Consider the following 22,609-nt stretch of genomic DNA (forward strand, 5'->3'; position numbering starts at 1 on the left):
ATAAATGGTTTGACATGGCACGCGCATTACGCAGAGACGAAACTTTGATGACGTGGCTCCCTGACACGAGAGGCATGAGTGGCAGCGCGGGTTATAAAGGAGTCAGCAAGTCTGAGTCAGTCACTACCAGGAAGCATACATACACACACCACACGTGCCCGCTGCCCATTGTACTACGCGTACTCTTTGGCCTCACCTTCGCGACTGAGGTTTACCAGATTAAGGAAATGAAAATGGATTAAAAAAGAGTGTTTTCCTAGTCGCTGTGCAGGACCTTGTAACATATGTGTGTGTGTGTGTGTGTGTGTGTGTGTGTGTGTGTGTGTGTGTGTGTGTGTGTGTGTGTGTTTTAAAATTTGCACATGTCACGCTGCGCAGCCACACAAGCACTGCTTCCCTCTACAAACTATCGATCGGTGCAGAAATACATCTTTTTAAAGCTAAAGGTAATTTAACAACACGGGCCTTTGCGCACTTCAGGCAGTTGCTGATTCAAGGAGCGTAGTGCCAACTATCAGCAAGGGCTAATATTAATCTGGAGGTATCCGGGTCAGACGGGAGCAAGTGTGTCGCGCGCCCCGCCACGCCCGGGACCATAATAATGACCCTCGCCTACCAGGTTCAGGACTGGTCTGACTGCTCCAGGGCAACTTTCAGGCTATGATGGAAGTGCTCAACTATTACAAAATATAAACAAACCAATCAATAGATAAAAAAAGACCATGTAATTTTTTAAAATAGTCTCTCTCTCTCTCTCTCTCTCTCTCTCTCTCTCTCTCTCTCTCTCTCTCTCTCTCTCTCTCTCTCTCTCTCTCTCTCTCTCTCTCTCTTTGAAGAAAAAGGTTTACATACTAGCAGCCTAACTTGCTAATTTGTATTCTGATGTGTTAATCTTTCCACTGTCGGTACTAAGTAGCGCGGGCGGGCCCCACTTTATGAACTTGAATAATCTGCTACGAGAACATTAATGGCAGTGCCGCTGAGTAAGACCCCCACGGCCACCAACCACATGTACACACTGCCACTCGTAACAGCTAAACAAATTAACAGTGAGTCGCGCCAAGCAACCTTGTCCCGGCTGTCAAGTTGTCCGTCGCTGTCTGTTTGTCCCAACAACCCGTGCCACTCTCCTTTTCATTATTGTTAGCAGAAAATGGGTCAAGAACGAAAAAACAAAGAGGATAAAAAGAAAGGAGTCCGCTGCCCCTCCACATCAGCGACAGAAGGAGACATGAAGGATCTTTTACTCAGAATAACTGGGGGTTTGCAAGTGTTTTCATGATTCTTGTGATAGCTTAACAAGAACTCAGCAGCATCATTGATAGCAGAAAAGAGAACATCCAATCACATATTTGGCCACTGAAAATTGCTATATGTATCAGAAAAGAAGTCGTTGAAGTATACAGGTCCAGAATCCAATATTGATTTAATTCGTTGGTTGACGTGATGCTCTTTCTTAAATAAAGGCATGGATAAGTTAGGAGGAAGAGGAAGGAGACGGATTCCATCAATAAATCAAACATTTCAAAGATAGACAGAATTTGATTCACGTGCAAAATATGAGAGAAAAAGAAAATACTGCAACATGCACTTGCTACCCACGGAGAGCTATAAAGCAAATTGAAGCAGGCACAAAAAAAAAAGAAAGGGAGTTCATGTGGTAAATATTATGAGTAAGGAACCAGAACGCCCGCCATCTGGTGCCTGGTCTCGCCGCCCACCTCCATATCCCGAGCGCTTCCCCTAGTAACCAAAATACTCGCAAAAAAAAAAAAAAAAAAAAAAAACAAAGAGAGAGAGAGAGAGAGAGAGAGAGAGAGAGAGAGAGAGAGAGAGAGAGAGAGAGAGAGAGAGAGAGAGAGAGAGAGAGAGATGAGTGGTGCCATATTTTGCCATTAGCGTTAATTATGAATATGTACTGATTTGTTAGCTAATTTCAGGAAGCTTAAAGAAAAACTGGGTCTTTCTTATACTTATTACTCTAACAGCGGTATCATACTTGAAAGCTATACTAAAGAAGGCAGTGAGAATGACAGTGAGATGAATAATAAGAACATTGTTTTGTTGAGTAAAGTGATATGTCCTTTATGTGTTACTACTCCCCTCTCTTAATTGGCTCTTTTTAAAACCAACTCCCACATGCATCTAAAGTTCGCATTCTTGATTTAAACGTTTTCGGCTCCTATCAGGACTGTTTTTAAAGGGTTCACACCGGGTTCACATAGATTTTTCTCACTGGTAATACAGAATCCTTGATATATCATTAGAATCATGAAAATACCCTTGAAAATCTCAACAACCTTCAGTAGTGTCAAAATACCCGTGATTTAGACGCCGAAATGTTTGAGTATACGGTCCTTGGCAATGTCCTCACAGAATCACGACAATGTAAATTCTTTCATACAACAAAACCACATCGTACATTTGACTCCCTCCGCATAACAGCTGGCCATCTTTATCGTTTGTCGCGTCAACCTTCAGTATACCGTTTGCCCCTTGACTTAACACAGCGCCTTATGACCTTCGAGGTCTGGCACTTTCTTGACAGAGAGAAATTGAGAGAGAGAGAGAGAGAGAGAGAGAGAGAGAGAGAGAGAGAGAGAGAGAGAGAGAGAGAGAGAGAGAGAGAGAGAGAGAGAGAGAGAGAGAGAGAGAGAGAGAGAGAGAGAGAGAGAGAGAGAGAGAGAGAGAGAGAGAGAGTATTGTAAAAAAAATAAATAAATAAAAAATAAATAAAAACTCTACCGTAATTTCTCCCGGATAATTTTCTCCCACTCACAAAACTCACCTCAAAAATAATGACTCATACCTCAGTGGTAGAGTACGTTAGGTTAGATAAGTTTATTTCAATTAGTGGGGATTCATCAAGGTGAACTACTCTAGGTGGAATCTTCGTGGGCAGAGTTTAATTAGATATTACATAGAAATTAATCCAGATGTGAAGCCAATCTGCTCCATCCACGCACCTCTATTTTCTGACGGGTAACTCACTGCTATACGTACTTATGATAAATTAAGCACGTGACTGTTACAATCATTCCCCTGTGCTGAATCACCATTTCTATGAAGGGTTGGATGGTGGCAGTGATAAGGAACGACCACCAGTCAGGGCGATGGTGGGTAGGTAGGTATGTAGCCTCGACTGCCACCTGCTCCCACCTACACCTGGCAAATTCTCGCTCTTTATCCCAGCAAGAAAATTTTTATGACAGTTCAGAATGCATTTCTGTTCCTCATTCGCTGGATAAATCTTGCAGGCGCGGCGTAGATGAATAGCAGGTGTCTCATGGGGAGTTTCGTGATAGTATAGATATGTCAGAGCCTCGTTAATTAGTAGCAACCTCAACTTAATAAACAAGGGAGATCCCTAACAGCATATATCAGAGTTCTGAGCTGTAGTGACATAAGTTAATAAGGAGAGAGAGAGAGAGAGAGAGAGAGAGAGAGAGAGAGAGAGAGAGAGAGAGAGAGAGAGAGAGAGAGAGAGAGAGAGAGAGAGAGAGAGAGAGAGAGATGCCCGAATGATGCCGTGTTGTCATATTATTAGAAGAGTGAAGTTGTATGAGCAGCGTCGGTCGCCTCTTCCTGGCCGGGCCTTGCCAAGCCAGCGGCCAGGGTCGCCGGTGGGCGGCCTGCGGGGGTGTAGCACGGCGGTAAGGAATGCAAGGCCCTGGTGTGGGGAATGAAGGCTTGCTGAGGATACTGTGAGTGATTGCTACTGTAGTTTTAAAATTATAAACTACATAGAAGGATCTGTAAAGGCGAGTTCTTTTATCCTCGAATGTCTATCTTAATTTTTTCTACATGGGATATATGGCATGGGACACAGGCATTTTAATTTATGATAAGTAGTGAAATGTTAAGAACAGATCACTGCAGTCTTTTGTCAACGTCATTTAATTAATTATGTCTTCAAGGGACGATTTTTTTTTTTTTTTTTTTTTTTTGTCGCTTGGTCAAAGGCTATAATTATTCAAGATTACTTAATTTTAGAACACCGCCTAGCCAAGAAACAGTATACGATCGTCTCATGGTTGTACAAAACTGTGAATTCTTCTACTTAAGTTTCTTTACAGTCTCTCACACACACACACACACACACACACACACACACACACACACACACACACACACACACACACACACACACACACACACACACACACACACACACACACACACACACACACACACACACACACACACGCACGCACACACACACACTTTCTAGTTCCAAACTTCCAAACGCCCTTGGCTCCGGTGCTGGTGCTAACCCCGCCTTTCTCCCACGCCGTCCCTAGTATGTTCCTGATGCACACTTAAACGTCGGCTGGTAATGACGAGTGGGAGGCACAGGCGTGGCTTGCGGCGTGCCTTGCGGCCCTGCCAACGAGGGGGCGAGGCGGCTTCTCTCCATGTTTTTGCACCTTGGCCTCCATACACATTATTGCCCGACTGTCCCAGTGTATATACACAGTTCCCATATACTCGCAATTATGTTCAAGATTCTGTAAACATCAATCATTATGACATTCAGTTCTCAAGTTTCTCTGCTGCATTCCCTACATGTTACTGTTTGCACGGTCCATATTCTTATCCTCATTATTCTTATTCTCAAGTAGGAGTTATTGGGAACTTCAAGAGAATTTACAGGATTTTAATGCCAATTTAACAAATATTACTTCATCAGTAACAGGAAAAACAGCTATGGGAAACCAACTAATCATCTCTACGGGTTTTGAAAACAGTCCCTATGAGAGAACAGAGCGCTTGATAATACGAAGTTACTCGTAGTCACGCATTACTTGGTGTCCAGCGACGTGACAGTGACAGTGACTCCCGAGCACAAAGTCACGACGAGGATTCTAAACACTGTCGCTTGCTAGTTGAGCACTTTACAGATGCTTACTCATAGAAACTTGTCTTCGCTGCCAGAGAGAGAGAGAGAGAGAGAGAGAGAGAGAGAGAGAGAGAGAGTGTGTGTGTGTGTGTGTGTGTGTGTGTGTGTGTGTGTGTGTGTGTGTGTGTGTGTGTGTGTGTGTGTGTGTGTGTGTGTGTGTGTGTGTGTGTGTGTGTGTGTGTGTGTGCGCGCGCGTGCGTATGTGTGTGTACGAGTATATAAACAAAAAGACACGATCTTTTTTTTTTTTTCGCACGAGTGTACGAATGTGTGTGTGTATTGGATGGCAGCCACTGACAAGATAATTTCTTCATGACGAGAATGGCACATGAAGGTTTAGGTGCGTTCTCTTGATGATTCGTTCTCGCCCTACCAAACACCCTCCTCCTCCTCTTCCTCCTCCTGTGCCCCTCACCCTACTTTGTCAACCAATGTCACATCGCCCCACCTTCCTCACTTCCTCCCACTTTTAAATTAGTCCTTCACCATCTCTGACCTTCGTCCTCCATCTCCTCCTCTCCTAACTTGTCCAGACTACCACAGCTTTTAGACCACAAACCCATTAAAAGTGATAATATAAAGCTTAAGGAATTATCGTATATTCGTATCCAATCTTCACTTTGTTAAAAAATGTATAATGGAAATGTTAGGGATTGAGATAAGGATTATATTCAGGCAACCCTGTTAATTTTGATTTAAAGGCAGCCATGAGAGTTGAGTGGCGGGGATTAAATCTTTAGTACAGGGACACTTTGTTGCAGATTAGGTCATGATGATCAACAAGGCCCAGGTGGCTGAGAGAGAGAGAGAGAGAGAGAGAGAGAGAGAGAGAGAGAGAGAGAGAGAGAGAGAGAGAGAGAGAGAGAGAGAGAGAGAGTTATTGCAGAATTTAAGGTATTGCTGAAGTTACGTGAACACACACACACACACACACACACACACCACGGTCAACATCACCACCACCACCACCAATAACAACGTGTGTGTGTGTGTGTGTGTATGTGTGTGTGTGTGTTCTTTTTCCCACTATTTCTTTTACGAAAATAGTACATATTATGCTGATACACTATGTACAAATTGCTTATTGATTTACTGTTGTTGTTGTCGTCGTCGCTTGGCTAGTCGATGTTCACACACCTGCGCCAGATTGAAGCACGGTCCGCAGGTTCTATGGACGCCCCAAATGTTGAATCTATGCTTAATTAAGCCTGGCTCAAGCGTGGCGTGTTTCCCCGCTGCTTAATGAATGACGTCACGGTAAATAAACATTATGGCTGAAGATATTTTGAGAACATTTGCGTTTTTTATCCGCATGTGGCCTTGTATTCGTTCGTAGACATGAATAAAGTGAAAGATGTACTGAAAACTCACCCCGCGCTTGGGAGACGTTCTCTTCTGCAGTGTTGTTTTTGTTTACCAGTCAGCTGTTCAGTTCTGCTCGTTGGCCATTCCATCACATTTTGATGAGCCACTTAAAGCAGGTTCAGGTTTGGCAAACCTTACTGTTGGACGAATTTGTGTGTAAGCTTCCTATATTTCAAGCTTTAACAGGAGACATGGAACGGAAAGCAGACGTGGCAAACATGTTTATGAGGTATGTAGGTCAGCTAAATGTACCACAATAAAGTGTAGAGGGAAGAAAGTGAAGAGCAGTGGCGTCTGGATACCAAGAAACACCAGTAAGACCGCCGGTTACGGTAGGAAAGCTGGGAGGCAGGAAATTACTAACATTATTCACTTCAGGATGCATTACCAACATGTTATAATCTTACAGCCATGCATACCAAGGATGGGAGCAGCAGGAAACGACCGTGAGACAATCATTTATAGTAGGAACTGAGGACAGGATATTACTAACATGGCTTGCCTATCTCGAGTGCATTATAGAAGTGTAAAAATTTTAATCTCTATGATATGAAGCCTTCACACCACATCGCTTTTTGGAAACATTGTATCCTAAGAAACACTGTATCCTATGAAAACGCCGGGAACAAGTGTAATACCTTCCTATAGAAACAGTGATAAATTTAGCTGCAGACGAGGTAAAATCGGCCATACGAGATCCTTAGTGAAGATCGAACCCCAGACTGAGAGAACAAAGTACAGCGCCTTATACGTCACAACCGTAACGATCGTCAGGTCCGAAGAAAAATTCTTTGGGGTTTGTCTTTGTTCTTTTGCGGTCTGGTCATTTCACAAGCGTCATAAAAAAAAAATCTGAGAACCTGATTATTATATTATCTTAAAGAACCTCTTCCTTGAAATATACATTGGGTGATACACATTCTCATTCCAGCAACTCTTCCTTTTATTCTCGAAGTGAAAGACGTAGAAGTTTGCCTGATCTGTATGCCTGATCGTATTCTGTAACGCTTTGTTCTCATAAGGACTTTTCCACGGTCCACAGAGATGAGTCACATTTTCGTGGATATTTTCCCCATTCATGATGTAGAATCCATGTTAAAGTATCCTTAAAGGTTCCAGTAACTTCTATTACAGCACGTTTTAAGTCGAGAAAAGACGCTAAATGTTTGAGAATACAGCGACGGATTGTTTTTTTTTTTTTTGTGGATTCTTTAATTAAACTACTTTGCCCTTTTTCTTTACATATCACACTTGATGGTTTGTATATTTATCGACTCTCAATTCAGAATACAAGTAAAATAATGAGTAAAGTAAGAATATTCCCCGATATCTTTTAATAGAACGATGTGCACAAGGAAGCAGCTCAAGTTTTATAAAGGGATGGCATGTGTCCCTCCCACAGCTCCTCTGGTGACGACACTGGCGGGCTGCTGGTGGAGGGAAGGTTTGGATAAGTGAAGTGGAGGTGCTGTGGATCGCGAAAGGAGGTGTGAACGGAAGAGGTGATCCGAGGCCGCCACAAGAAAGGGGAGCAGGGAGCACAGAGGGCATGGCGATGGTACACCACATCCATCTTTGCTTCGTATACCGAGAGAGAGAGAGAGAGAGAGAGAGAGAGAGAGAGAGAGAGAGAGAGAGAGAGAGAGAGAGAGAGAGAGAGAGAGAGAGAGAGATTCATCACTGTTTGATGTTGGTAATACTGCCACAACACCAAAAATATCGTAGCTGGGAATCCCACCACCTCACAGTGCTGCCAACGCCCACTCTCTCTCTCTCTCTCTCTCTCTCTCTCTCTCTCTCTCTCTCTCTCTCTCTCTCTCTCTGTATGTATGTGTGTGTGTGTGTGTGTGTGTGTGTGTGTGTGTGTGTGTGTGTGTGTGTGTGTGTGTGTGTGTGTGTGTGTGTGTGTGCATTTATGTGCAGTATATGAACACTGACATGAACAAGAGCAGGAACGAACCAGCAGAGGTGTATTAAAATTTTCTTTTTTGGCAAAGGACTTTGGTTACTTCATTTTTTTTTTAACGTTTTCTAGTGATAAATTATACTAATCAGAAAATACCGGGACTGGACGACTGATTGATTGGTTTAAGGCCTCGCAATAGGAAGAGACTGCGGAAAAACGTGTTGCTACATTCGGCAATGCCAAACTATGTTGGTTCTCGTGCTCGTTGACTAAAAGGAAACCGTCCACGGGCTTTGCTACACAGTGAAATTTATTACTAAACGTACACAGGAAGTTAAGCAATAGTTTTCGGTAAATGATGTGTGCCGCGCGAGTAAGGATGCTTTGTGAGGCAGGTGCAGAGACGCCCTAGCCTTTGCTGCGGTAGTCTGAGCCTGGATGCTGGAGGTGTTACCTAACGGTATGAATTACTGGTGATGGTGTTCAATGGGAAGGGAATGGGAATGGGAAGAAACTTACTACGACACTGCTCTGATAGAAAGAAAGACAGCTGTTACATCCGCCATGTGGGGAACCAGTGGCCCCTTCAGCGGTGCGGCCCGCTGACCCACATTCCGGAGGGGAGTAAGGCGAGGGATGCCAGTGGGGCACTGCGTAGCGCGGTGTGCACGAGTTGCTCGACTGCTTGGGGCACGACCGAGTTACATTACATATACTTTGGTGACATGTTTATACTAGATGAACTCAAATAACTTTTCCGGATAGTGTGATTCTAAATGTATCATTGTCAAGCACACGCTGTTCTTCACTTCATGACGCGTGCCTTGCCCCTGACATTCTCTCATATTCGAGTTCAAGCAATCTTACGTTATGCATGCATTACCGAACCTTCAATATGACATAATGCTCGTACTCTAGTGTGCCAGTGTGAGTCGCCTTTCATGAAGTTACTCAGAGCAACTAAGCTTTGGTCTATCAAAAGCATTTTATTTTCCTTATCAGCTGCTTTCCTTGCGGGATTGGATGTGTTCTCCAACATTTTGGGAGATTTCAGCTGCAACACACACACACACACACACACACACACACACACACACACACACACACACACACACACACACACACACACACACACACACACACACACACTAATACCGCACGTAAGTAATCTCAGTCCCGGCCATGCACAAGTGTTACATGACTGATGGACCATGTTTAGCTGTGTTGTTCTATTTGTTTCTAGCGGCGGTGTTTTGGGTGCAGGTGGCTACTACACCTGGCACCGTTCTCCTGGCTCAGCTACGTGTTGACTCAGTTCTCTCCTGCGTCACAAGATGTAATATGACTCAGGTAGCTACAATCATGACACCGCACAAAAAAAAAAAAAAAATGCACGAATGAACCAGTTAACACATAAATAAGTAATTGATATATGTGTGTGTGTGTGTGTGTGTGTGTGTGTGTGTGTGTGTGTGTGTGTGTGTGTGTGTGTGTATATATATATATATATATATATATATATATATATATATATATATATATATATATATATATATATATATATATATATATATATATATATATATATATATATATATATATATATATATATATATATATATATATATATATATATATATATATATATATATATATATATAGAGAGAGAGAGAGAGAGAGAGAGAGAGAGAGAGAGAGAGAGAGAGAGAGAGAGAGAGAGAGAGAGAGAGAGAGAGAGAGAGAGAGAGAGAGAGAGAGAGACTATATACTTTTCTTTCGCATGTTAGGTGCCATCTCAGAAAGAGCCAGAAAAAGTAGCACTAATAATTAGAACTGAGGCTTTCTTCTTCTTCACTAAAAAAATTTAAAAAGTGTTGGAGCGGGGTTTCCATCCCTCCGCGCTCGAGCCTGTCAGTCAGCTCTCAGTCAGTGCAGCAAAAATCGAGGCTTTGACATATTTCATGAATTTGAATATGTCGCAGAAAGGACCATTCCTTGTGTATGGCCCTACGGTCGTATAAGCAAGACTGGACAAAAAAAAAATTATTCACGATGTCTTATCAAGCAAGACTTGCTTTCCGTACTGTTGACACGAAGGCCTTGGTTGAGACCGATGAACTGACAAAATCATTTGAATAATCCGTGTTGGAGGAATGAGGCTTACTGTATTTGTAATTTAATATTTGGTTCGCTTATTTTGTTCATTCAAATGTCTTCCGTATTTGATAAAACCAGAGTAATTGAATTTACAGGGATTTATGTGGAATAACAGACAACCTGTAAAACCTCCGGTGCAGTTGTGATCATAAGTCGAGTAACCTTCAGCTTTGAATTTCACTTTGTTTTGCGTTTTCTTTCAATTTCAAGTACTCTGATGTAGTGACAGCTTCCTTACAAAACCTGACGATTCATAGAAACTTATTAGAATCAGAGGACTTAAGACTGAAGGAAGAACCCTAAACACTGTGGAAGTGAGGGTAGTTATGTTTTAGCATGACTGACGGCACCTGTAATGACGAGAATGGACCAGAGAAAAATTATTAACATTTTTCTGTGTGTGTGTGTGTGTGTGTGTGTGTGTGTGTGTGTGTGTGTGTGTGTGTGTGTGTGTGTGTGTGTGTGTGTGTGTGTGTGTGTGTGTGTGTGTGTGTGTGTGTGCGCGCGCGCACTCTATCCTGACAAACTTGTTTTAACGTTTTATGTTTTGGAGCTCAAAGTCCATCCGTGCATGTTTGAGAAACTGGAATTAGCTAACTGGTAACAGAGGTCCAAGAGTCGCGCATGCAGTGTGGTTGACTGGTGGGAGGACATTGTACGCAAGTGTTAGAACACTTATTACTGGAATATTTGTATAATTCAGTTGATTGATTCACTTCTGCGTGCCTGCCTTTAGAATATTAATATTATAACACACACACACACACACACACACACACACACACACACACACACACACACACACACACACACACACACACACACACACACACACACACGACACTATTGATCTCATATATTATGCCTAGGTGATCACTACAAACTTGTGGTCGTTCTGCCAAAAGAATGAAGTGACGTCGAGAGCATGAAGAGTCCCTGTGTGTGTCTGTCTCCACCCGGCACACAGATGGTCAGTTTTACGAGCTGCTTAGGCCACGCAGTCACCGAAGCTTGAATTCCAACTCTATTTTCTGTGTGTGGAGGGAGAGAGAGAGAGAGAGAGAGAGAGAGAGAGAGAGAGAGAGAGAGAGAGAGAGAGAGAGAGAGAGAGAGAGAGAGAGAGCAGTGTGTTGTGGTTGAGCACAGTCCACCGGTGCCAGGGTGCCAGATCCGCGCCGCTCCGCCGTGTAGGTCCATCCATCACCGCGCCATTCACTGCTCCCAGGGTACTCTCGACAACCCACACTTTGGGTTACGCCTCCCCTCGCTAGTACCAAGAGTACGACCGCCACGAGCAGTGCTTGTTGAGTTCCGTTATGGTGTAAAGTGATGCGATGTTATGCTGGGAAACTGAAACTACTCACAGAACAGAATACAGGATATTGACACATTTGAGACTGTTCTCGATATATATATATATATATATATATATATATATATATATATATATATATATATATATATATATATATATATATATATACATATATATCAGTGCATAAGAATATCCTCCTTGATGTAAAGTCTCTAATTACATGTCGCACTTCTTCCAGGTTTGAGAAGCCCCAAATGTGGTGCAGAGTGTGATGACATGTTAAACTATTGCGTACTTTGTGTTCTCTTTCTGAGATTTCCATCTGAGTAACTTGTAACAGCATCTGAACACAGTTTGCTCGATCACCGGTGTCTTGGTCCACCGGTGTCTTGGTGTCCTGGTGTTCCGACTTGCAACAGAAACATTAACCGTGTGTGGTGTGGCGTTGCAGAACCATACGACTGTACTGATTTCTCCATTTGTTCAGGTAACGTACTACACACCTTAGACCCTCATGTCGTTCACCCTTCATACAGCCTTACACCTTCCCGTTTTGCATAACGATGTGTTGCTAAGTGCTTGGGATAGAGAGAGACGCTAAATTAATGTGACCGCGGCTATGGAGGGCAGATTACGAGTATAGTCGGATTCCGTCACTGCACGTTCACCTTTCACCGGAGTTTAGGATCACTAACATATCTTTACTTGCAACGACAATTAGGTGAAGGGCTGAGATGTGACACTAGTCTTACAGAGGTACCTGCATAGCCTTTATATATGCCCGCGTCATCACTGGCTTGACACTACAGATGTCTATGCTTTACACGCAGCTTGTTGTGTAGACATACTCGCGGTAACCATTGCATCTCTGATTATGAACTTGTACTTCTCGCAGTAATTCTGAATATCAATAAAAAAGTAGTTTTCATAAGTACTCTTTGTTGGTAGCAAGATAAAAATTAACAGCAGAAGGAATATATTGCTTTATACTGAACTCTTTTTTTTTATTGTGAACATTATTTTGTTTATATTCCGGTGACTGTACTCTAATGATACATAAATTGAAAGTGGATAAGGAAATGTATAGTACACAGCTAATAAACAGATGAGGGGAGACCACATAACAAGTTAACCAGTAATGTAATAGTTAGTGTATAAGAATAGCTTGTATGAAAGGGTACGCTCCGTCTGCAAATAATACTAACACACATACACATCAAGAGTGCATGACAATACGACGGAAAAAACAAGAAGAAAAGAAAGAAAAAACAACATAGAGAAAAACAATGAATAGAATTGATGCAAAAAAAATATTAATATGAATGAAGGCTTTATTGTTTCACACACACACACACACACACACACACACGAGACACAGAGACACACACACACACACACAGAGAGAGAGAGAGAGAGAGAGAGAGAGAGAGAGAGAGAGAGAGAGAGAGAGAGAGAGAGAGAGAGAGAGAGAATTCTGCTCAGGCTGAGTGCCATAATTTTTAGCCCAACTGGCACTGAACGTTTGGCACTCGTAACGACTTCCTTGAACCAGCTTGCGGCGTGACGGTATTGGTGAGACGTGACGGCGCGACCCACCAGCCTTCCATCAAAATAGCTCCTCTCTCTCTCTCTCTCTCTCTCTCTCTCTCTCTCTCTCTCTCTCTCTCTCTCTCTCTCTCTCTCTCTCTTTCGCCTTTGTGTGTGTGTGTATGTGTGGGTACATTAGTAAATTCCGTTGTGTTTACATTCAGCACATTTCTATTCATGTTATGTCATCCATGTCTTTCATGATATCGTTCTTTTTTGCCTTATAGTCTCACACTTTTCATTTGAGAGAGAGAGAGAGAGAGAGAGAGAGAGAGAGAGAGAGAGAGAGAGAGAGAGAGAGAGAGAGAGAGAGAGAGAGAGAAATAGTCTGCGTGAACACGGTTGACCTTCGTAACCTCGGAGAACAAGAGAGCTCAAGGTAGTTTTTTTTTTTTTTTTAGGGAATGGGGGGAGAGGGAGGCAGGGCGGATTTACTTAAACGTTCTTTTTATATCAGAAACTAAACCAAATGCCTACATCTGCCAAACGTTTCAGATGCGTCAAAGAATAGTCAGTGTATGCGTCGCGCCGTCATAACTGCCGCGATTACTTCCCTAATATTCGTATGTCTTTACTTCTATAACTGAACTGAACTGGTATGTTATGGAACTGGTGGCATACGCATTTTTTTTTATTAGCAGTATAATTTTCTTTTGACTCTTTCAAACCTCCTTTTCTTGCACCTTTTCCTTTATTATGGACAGTTCAAATCACAAGTCTAGTAACCTCCCGCACTCACTTCCACTGTGCTTTCCGTTTTCCCTTAAATCTCTTTGATCTACTGACAACCTCCTAACAAAATTTGACAAGTAATAGATTCTTAGCAGATCAGATTTAAGACTGAAGGAAAACCCTATGCATGGTTGAAAGGAGTGCGTTACATTACTTGACTTGCGACCATGACTATACCCATCTACTCTACAACCATAAAGCATGACATCTGAAGAAACTCACAGGTAACTGAAACGAATCTGCTGTGAGATTAGCTACATATATGAAAAAGAAAAAAAAAAATGCAACGATTTTATTTAATTTTGCACATACACCTCTTTTACTGATAAGGTGGTCAGTCATTTAACGTAGATGCTTTGGTGACACATTGCAGTATCGATCTCGTCAGTTTCCAAAACTGAAGCACAGATCCTCCGGGTACCCCCTTTTTTACCGGCGGCTGGAGGTAGAGGTGGAGTCGCAATTTAACGATTGCATACCATTAGCAGTAACTCAGGCATCGCAGAAAAGATGGAAGATATCTCTAAAATTGAGTTGTGTGCGTGAAGTGCGAGAGAAACGCTTCGCGATAATCGGAAGCTTTGTTTTGGTATATAGTGGAAGAATGGGACGGCCGCCCTTGCTCCCACCTTGGCGTGAGTGTGTGAATGTACAGTGCGTGAGGGTTTGCACGCACACATACCACCCCAGGGAAATTTACGGGGAAACGCTTGTAAATTTCAAAATATGGATGCAGATTTATTCGTACAGGCAATCTTAATAAGCCCTTAGTGTTCTGTCTTTTAATACCAGATTATTGTGTTCTCCCTATTTTTTTTATATGCTGCTTGCGCACCACTTCCTCCGATAATGCATTCCAATGTGTGTGTGTGTGTGTGTGTGTGTGTGTGTGTGTGTGTGTGTGTGTGTGTGTGTGTGTGTGTGTGTGTGTGTGTGTGTGTGTGTGTGTGTGTAACTTCTAAACGTCACGAGAGGATGCAGTAATAAAAGAGCGTAGAGAAGGTCGAAGTAGTAGTAGTAGTAGTAGTAGTAGTAGTAGTAGTAGTAGTAGTAGTAGTAGTAGTAGTAGTAGTAGTAGTAGTAGTAGTAGTAGTAGTAGTAGTAGTAGTAGTAGTAGTAGTAGTAGTAGTAGTAGTAGTAGTAGTACTAGTAGTAGTAGTAGTAGTAGTAGTAGCAGCAGTACCAGCAGCAACAGTAGTAGTAGTAGTAGTAGTAGTAGTAGTTGCTGTTGTCATAACAGCAATAGCAGCAGTAATAATAGTAGTAACAACAATTTAAATCCTCTCCGACATCAGTGCCCGTTGACAGAGTATTAGTGCCTAGGTGACAAGGGAGGTGGAAAGAGAATCTCTTGGCCCTGTATTGTAAGCAAGTTTAACGGGAGACATGAAAGAAAAATGGACGGACTAACTGACAGGAGGCGATCAAACCTGAGCTTGTGAGTGGAAAGGAAAAGGAGATGAAGGTTACTCGCTCATTAGTGGAAAGGAAGAAAAATTTAGGGAGGTGGTTATAAGTTGAGTTGGTGAGAAAGGAAGCCAAAGAAAGGAGACTATCTTTGTTGAAGGGAGGAGAGAGAGAGAGAGAGAGAGAGAGAGAGAGAGAGAGAGAGAGAGAGAGAGAGAGAGAGAGAGAGAGAGAGAGAGAGAGAGAGAGAGAGAGAGAGAGAGAGAAAAAAAGAGTTAAGAAGAAATTAATCGTGTGTGTATGTAAATTTCTTGTTTCCATTTGTCTGTGTAATTAATCTATAACTTTTTTTGGGGGGGGAATCGACGAGATACAAGTGACACTCAAGAAAACAATAATTAGGTGACAACAGAAAAGACAGGACGTGAAATCAATGAAAATAAATGGGTGATTCCTCACAAACAGACGAGATATAACTGACCTGAATTTTGGATACAATAAAAAAGAAGTCGTGACAGCAAAGAGAGACCATTTAAAATATGAGCGCAACTCCTCACTTACTAAAACAGTTTGGTATTGAGAATTACTGAGAAAAATTCTAAGTATTATAGTACATCAACACTATACTTAGAATTGTTTTAGTAGTTTTCAATATCAAATTGTATATTGCAGTAGAGAAGACCATCCTTTTGTAAACTGTCAAGATTAATTGACAATAAACTACCTAATTAATTATAAGCTGTCAAGGCTAATTGGGGTGGGTGTTGTCCTCACTGCTGCAGTGTTAATAGTTCTGTCATCATTGAGTTATAAAAACACTTAAGAATGAGCCTTCAGCATCCTTTCAACTAAAGACATTAACTTTACACTACAACTAAACGTTATTCATAATTAGTTGTGTTTATTTATGTCATAAATCACAATAACAAATTCACACATTCATTATTTCATTGTTTTATTGAGGAAATGTTAAGACGATAAGTCAAATGCTTTCGAAGTATAAAGCATATCAGTTAAACATCTTTATTTACAGCAACGTGTGTGAAAAACATAAATTTTGCAGTCTATTTAATTCCTATTGTTTGAACCTTCATATATATATATATATATATATATATATATATATATATATATATATATATATATATATATATATATATATATATATATATATATATATATATATATATATATATGTGTGTGTGTGTGTGTGTGTGTGTGTGTGTGTGTGTGTGTGTGTGTGTGTGTGCTATTTATTTATTTATTTATTTATATTTTATTTATCTATTTTATTTATTTATTTATTTTTTATACCTTCACTATACCCACAAATACATGTTTTATCCATTCATCTTGAAGTTCTTGGTAAGAACATCGTGCTCAAGGCAAACAAAACATGGTCTCAGCGCACAATTGGCGTCTAGCGTGTATAGCTTGTCCATCACTTCCCGTTTTATACGCCTTAACGTCATCAGACCTCGAGACGGACGCGACATTGCTGATAACTGATAATAGAGCTTATGGATGGTAATATTCCATATCAGTCGGAAAGAATATGAAAAAGGAAAGTGATAGTACTTGAAAGATGAATGGTAGACACATACAGATGTAGAGAGGGGGAGGGGAAAGGGTGCGCCAGGCAGCTTCCCTCCTTGGGTCATCTGGCACATGCAACCTGTGTGTCAGTGGGTCATTATGGCCGCTATCGGCCTGCCAGTCTTGCTCCTTGCTCAGTGTGAATGAGACGTGTGCTAGTGATGTGCTGATGTGCTCGTGCTGGTCTGACAGAATTCAGACTATTTTTAACATCGAAATTGCAGCGAACTATTTGTTATAATCAAGCTGCGAGAAAGTGACGCATATCTTGACTCACAGGTAATGATTATATAACCAGCCACTTGTGTAGTGTAGCGTGGCTGTTCCCAACAATAGACAGTGAGTTCTTTCGCTCTTCAAGTTCCGTTTTACCGGGAATTTTGAACATTTAATTGTATTTATTGCGTTGGCTCGCTGCATTCAACCAGCAGCAAAGTACTCGTAAAGCGTACACTCCACGGAAATATTAACTAATATTTCACTAATTCTTCTCTACGTATACTGCTCTCTCTCTCTCTCTCTCTCTCTCTCTCTCTCTCTCTCTCTCTCTCTCTCATTCAGCCATCGGATCCTTCCTTTATCAATATTTTACGCACATTTATTTTTTCCTCTTATCGGTAAAGCCTCCTCGGAATCGATCATAATCACTTATTTATTTTCAAGTTGGTACTCTCATATTTTCGTACTTTTCTATTTTGATTCATTCATCATTATACTTATTCGTTTAAATGATTCATATTATTATATTTTTTCTTCGTCATCCCTTCTTTGTACATTTATTGTGTAAACATGATTTTTTTTTTTGTCCAATTGCATTGATAAATCTGAATTCATTTATCTGCTCATGAGTCTTCCTAATCTTGAATTACTGGGAACTGTGGCTGAAAATACCAGGATACGGTCAGGATAATCAGGGTTACCTAGAGTTATGTATCTAGAGGGCAGATGTCCTCCGAAGTACTGCATACTATTAAACACTATATTGTACCTATATGGTGTCCAGGAATCTTCAGAGTAATGGTTTCAAGCCTGGGGCCACCATGTTATCTTTGGGAGGTGAGGTGGGGTAGCAATGGAAGGCAAGGAATTTGGTATGGAACTGTGAAAACAATGCGACGCTTGGCAGAAGAATATTAGCTGCCACATCAAGCAGGTTGACTGACAGAGGACAGCAACCTTTGGGTGCTGCACTGCTTTGTGAAAACATGATGCGCATTTTCATAACAATTACGTAGGTCTTGTTATAAACTTCGATACTGTTAAATAAGGTAGGTCTTTAATTACTAATGTTGTTGTTGTTGTTGTTGTTGTTGTTGTTGTTGTTAATGTTGTTGTTGTTGTTATCATCATCATCATCTTCATCATTATGTATTATGGAATTAATATGACTTGAGATGCAATGTTACTGTATGGATCAGTCCAACACTTAACGACCAGCGAGTCAAAGAATGATAAAGCAGCTGTGGTGGGGAAGGCGGAGTCACATTACCTACAGAGCCAAACATGCAATATAATTCATTTTAGCAAGTTGGATGTCTTGTGGCGTATTTGGACAGCAATTCGATATGACCTTGTGCTGTGCAGCAGTGACATAACTTCATTAATTTATACTTTAATATCAGAAACTAGTCGCGTTTCGCAAAGTTCTCCTTGTCAGTTTTGGTATGCAGTGTCAGGGAATTACAGGGTTTGTGTTTGGGAACATAATCTTAAGAACTGTTTTTCATGGGCATAGTGATGATTACTCAGGTTCTCATGGGTATTTTTCCCCATTGATGATGCAGATTTCCTGTGTAACTGTCAGTAGAAACATGAAAGCTCTTGAAAGGACCAGTGTTTTTAAACTACAACCTGTTCAATGTAGCCAAGATAAAAAGCCGAAACTTTTCAGAATGCATTCGCTAGAGAACTGTGACAAAGACAGCGTGCCTTGATTGCCTCACCTGTGAAAATATGAGTCTAGTAATTATTGTGACGTCATTTCCCTGTCATGAAAGCATTAGGACATAAGAACATAATTATATCCTCTATATCATTAGACTTAAGTAATTCACAAAGAAAGCTCAGGAATGCAGGTGTGTTTGTTCTTGAGTATAATGTAAGGATAACATGATGAAAGCCATACGGAAAATGAAAAATTTAAATCAAATGTACAAATTTTAAGTTGTGGAAGTGACGTGACCTCAGATAACATTTATGTGCATGATGTGCATGTGAGAGAGAGATTGAGGGCTGGTCTACTGATATTATTTTGTGCTTTTTTTTTTCTTTTATGTAGGAGGGACACTGGCCGAAGAAAAAAAAAAAAGCCCACTGAGATGCTGGTTCCCAAAATGGGCCCCCTAAAAAAATTGGAGGATAAGTGTCTTGAAACCTCTCTCTCTTGAAGGAGTTCAAGTCATAGGAAGGTGGAAATACAGAAGCAGGCAAGGAGTTTCAGAGTTTACCAGAGAAAGGAATGAATGACTGAGAATACTGGTTAACTCTTGTATTAGAGAAGTGGACAGAAATGGGGTGAAAGAAAAAAGAAAGTCTTGTGCAGCAAGGCCATGGGAGGAGGGGAGGCATGCAGTTAGCAAGATCAGAAGAGCAGTTACCATGAAAATAACAATAGAAAATAGCAAGAGGTACAACACTGTAGTGATGAGAAAGAGGCTGAAGACAGTCAGTTAGAGAAGAGGAGCTGGTGAGATGAAAAGCTTTTGATTCCACCCTGTCTAGAAGAGCGGTATGAATGGAACACCCCCTGCCCCCAAGACATGTGAACCCCCCCGGCCCCCAAGACATGTGAAGCATACTCCATACATGGACGGATAAGATCCCTGTACATAGTAAGCAGCTGGAAGGGTGTGAAAAACTGGCGGAGATGTCTCAGAATGCCTAACTTCATGGAAGCTGTTTTAGCTAGAGATGAAATGTGAAGTTTCCAGTTTAGATTATAAGTAAAGGACAGACTGAGGATGTTCAGTGTAGAAGAGGGGGGGACAGTTGAGTGTCACTGAAGAAGAGTGGATAGTTGTCTGGAAGGTTGTGTAGAGTTGACAAATGGAGGAATTGAGTTTTTGAGACATTGAACAATAATAAGTTTCGTCTACCTCAATCAGAAATTTTAGAGACATCAGAAGTCAGGCATTTTGTGGCTTCCCTGCATGAACTGTTTACTTCCTGAAGGGTTGGATGTCTACAAAAAGACATGGAAAAGTGTAGAGTGGTATCATCAGTGCAGGAGTGGACAGGACAAGGAGTTTGGTTTAGAAGAGCATTGATGAATAATAGGAAGAGAGTGGGTGACAGGACAGAACCCTGAGGAACATCACTGTTAATATATTTAGGAGAAGAACAATGACCATCTACAACAGCAGCAATAGAATGGTCAGAAAAGAAACTTAAGATGAAGTAACAGAGAAAAGGATAGAAGCCATAGGAGGATAATTTGGAAATCAAAGCCTTGTGCCAGACTCTATCAAAAGCTTTTGATACGTCTAAGGCAACAGCAAAACATTCACCAGAATCTCTAAGGAAAGCCAGAAGATCACCAGAAAAATAGCTTTGATGGAATCCATACTGATGACCAGATAGAAGGTTGTGAAGTGATAGGTGTTTAAGAATCCTCCTGTTGAGGATAGATTCAAAGACTTTAGACAGGCAGGAAATTAAAGCAATAGGATGGTAGTTTGAGGGATTAGAACGGTCACCCTTTTTAGGAATAGGCTGAGTGTAGATAAACTTCCAATAAGAAGGAAAGGTAGATGTTGACAGACAGAGTTGAAAGAGTTTGACTAGGCAAGGTGCAAGCACAGAGGCACAGTTTTGGAGAACAATAGAAGGAACCACATCAGGTTCATAAGCCTTCCGAGGGTTTAGGCCAGCAAGGGCATGGAAAACATCATTGTGAAGAATTTTAATAGGTAGCATGAAGTAGTCAGAGGGTGGAGGAGAGGAAAGAACAAGCCCTGAGCCAGCGAGGACAAGGAAAACATCATTGTGAAGAATTTTAATAAGTAGCATGAAGTAGTCAGAGGGTAGAGTAAAGGGAGGAACAATCCCTGAATCAACCAAGGTAAAGTTTTTAGCAAAGGTTTGAGAGAAGAGTTCAGCTTTAGAGATAGATGAGATAGCAGTGGTGCCATCTGGTTGAAATAAAGGAGGGAATTTAGGAAAGAAGAAGAAGAAGCAAAGGTACTGGAGATGTTTTATGCTAGGTGCCAGAAGTCATGAGGTGAGTTAGATCTTGAAAGATTTTGATACTTTCTATTCACCGGCCAAGAAACTGGGAAGTACTGAGAATATGGTTTCATTGTGAAAAGTCGTTTTTTACTATCAATCCTAAAGCTTTCTTTTCTTTCCTTTATCACTTCATTCACTTTCCATCCTTAAATTCCATATAGATATCCTTCTCACTTGCAAATGATTTTACAAGAGAGATATGTGTGTTCTCACCCTTCAAACTCCCACTAGGATTGTTTTTAAAAGCCAAACAGGTCATTAATTGGATCATCACAGTGTTTCCTTTCTTCCATTAATGGAGCAGATTTTAAGTTAAGCTATCTGTAGAATTATGAAGCACCCTTGAAAAATCCAATGACTTCCGCTACAGCTCATTAAATGTGATAGTGATATGATGTCGAAACATTCAAGAATGCAGACCTCTGATAGCACAGAAAAATAACTTCAAGGAAGCACTTGACTCTGTCTGTCTTTATTGGCATAATGGTGTTGGTAGTGGCAGGGAAGAGGAGGCAGAAATATGTAACAGTGGTGGAGGTGGTGATGTGAAATATAACTGAGTGACAGTTTCCAGTACTCTAATCAAAGTCATGTAGCAGGTTTTTGTAGAGACAATGCTTGAGCATATTCCATGAAATCTTCTGTTGTTGCTGCTGCTATTGTTTCTCTCACTGTAACAAATTTCACAGCTGCCAGCAGTTTCATAAACAGTAAACATGAAATAGGCACTGACAGCTATATTTGCATTGATAATACAATCCCTCCCTTTATGCAAAAGCAACATTATTCTCTCTCTCTCTCTCTCTCTCTCTTTCTTTCTCTCTCTGTCACACACACACACACACACACACATAACAGAGAGAGAGAGAGAGAGAGAGAGAGAGAGAGAGAGAGAGAGAGAGAGAGAGAGAGAGAGAGAGAGAGAGAGAGAGAGAGAGAGAGAGAGAGAGAGAGAGAGAGAGAGAGAGAGAGAGAGAGAGAGAATACATAAAATAAAAATAATGGTAATAACATTCCAGAGAATAAAAATTTACAAACAAATTAGCAGTCTTGATTTCATAAAAAGAAGCAATACAGAAAATGGAAAAGATAATGTGACTTTACTACCTTCAATAGCTTTGCAGAGGCAAATGCATCCTTCACTTTTCCTTTCTTCTTTCATCACCATGCTTCCGGACAGCTTCCATAACTGCTGAAGCCTTTACTGAGCCATAAGCACCTCTATTGTAATCTGTGAAAACCACAGCAGTTTTCCACAAGTTGACTAATGACATGGATGTGTTCAGACACTGAATAGAGACTTCAAAATCCTGCTTACCATTTCAATTAATGTGAACCAAGCATTGCAAGATAATGATGTATTTTGCATAACTCCTTTAAGGTATTGAAGAGTTCAGAAGGAGTAAAGAGATTATGG

The 22,609-nt window shown here is 41.1% G+C and overlaps 1 protein-coding gene across 49 annotated transcripts in view; it reads left to right on the forward strand.

Annotated features, from left to right (window-relative positions):
• The window catches only part of LOC135110966 (trichohyalin-like), a 63,258-nt gene that overhangs the window by 12,578 nt on the left and 28,071 nt on the right, over window positions 1–22,609 (forward strand). For 35 of the 49 annotated variants that reach the window (XM_064023694.1, XM_064023701.1, XM_064023700.1 and 32 more), the window contains exon 1: window positions 16,751–16,896. The exons of 3 other annotated variants lie outside the window; for them this stretch is intronic. In XM_064023694.1, coding sequence (XP_063879764.1) covers window positions 16,766–16,896 — 131 coding nt within the window. In that variant the 5' untranslated portion in view covers window positions 16,751–16,765. Of the gene's footprint in view, window positions 1–11,444; window positions 11,650–11,881; window positions 12,131–16,750; window positions 16,897–17,065; window positions 17,245–22,609 lie in introns of those variants that run through there. 11 more of the 49 variants (XM_064023725.1, XM_064023736.1, XM_064023724.1 and 8 more) reach the window with 7 other exon arrangements.

Source organism: Scylla paramamosain, chromosome 21 (assembly GCF_035594125.1).
Source record: "Scylla paramamosain isolate STU-SP2022 chromosome 21, ASM3559412v1, whole genome shotgun sequence".
Classification (NCBI taxonomy): domain Eukaryota; kingdom Metazoa; phylum Arthropoda; class Malacostraca; order Decapoda; family Portunidae; genus Scylla; species Scylla paramamosain.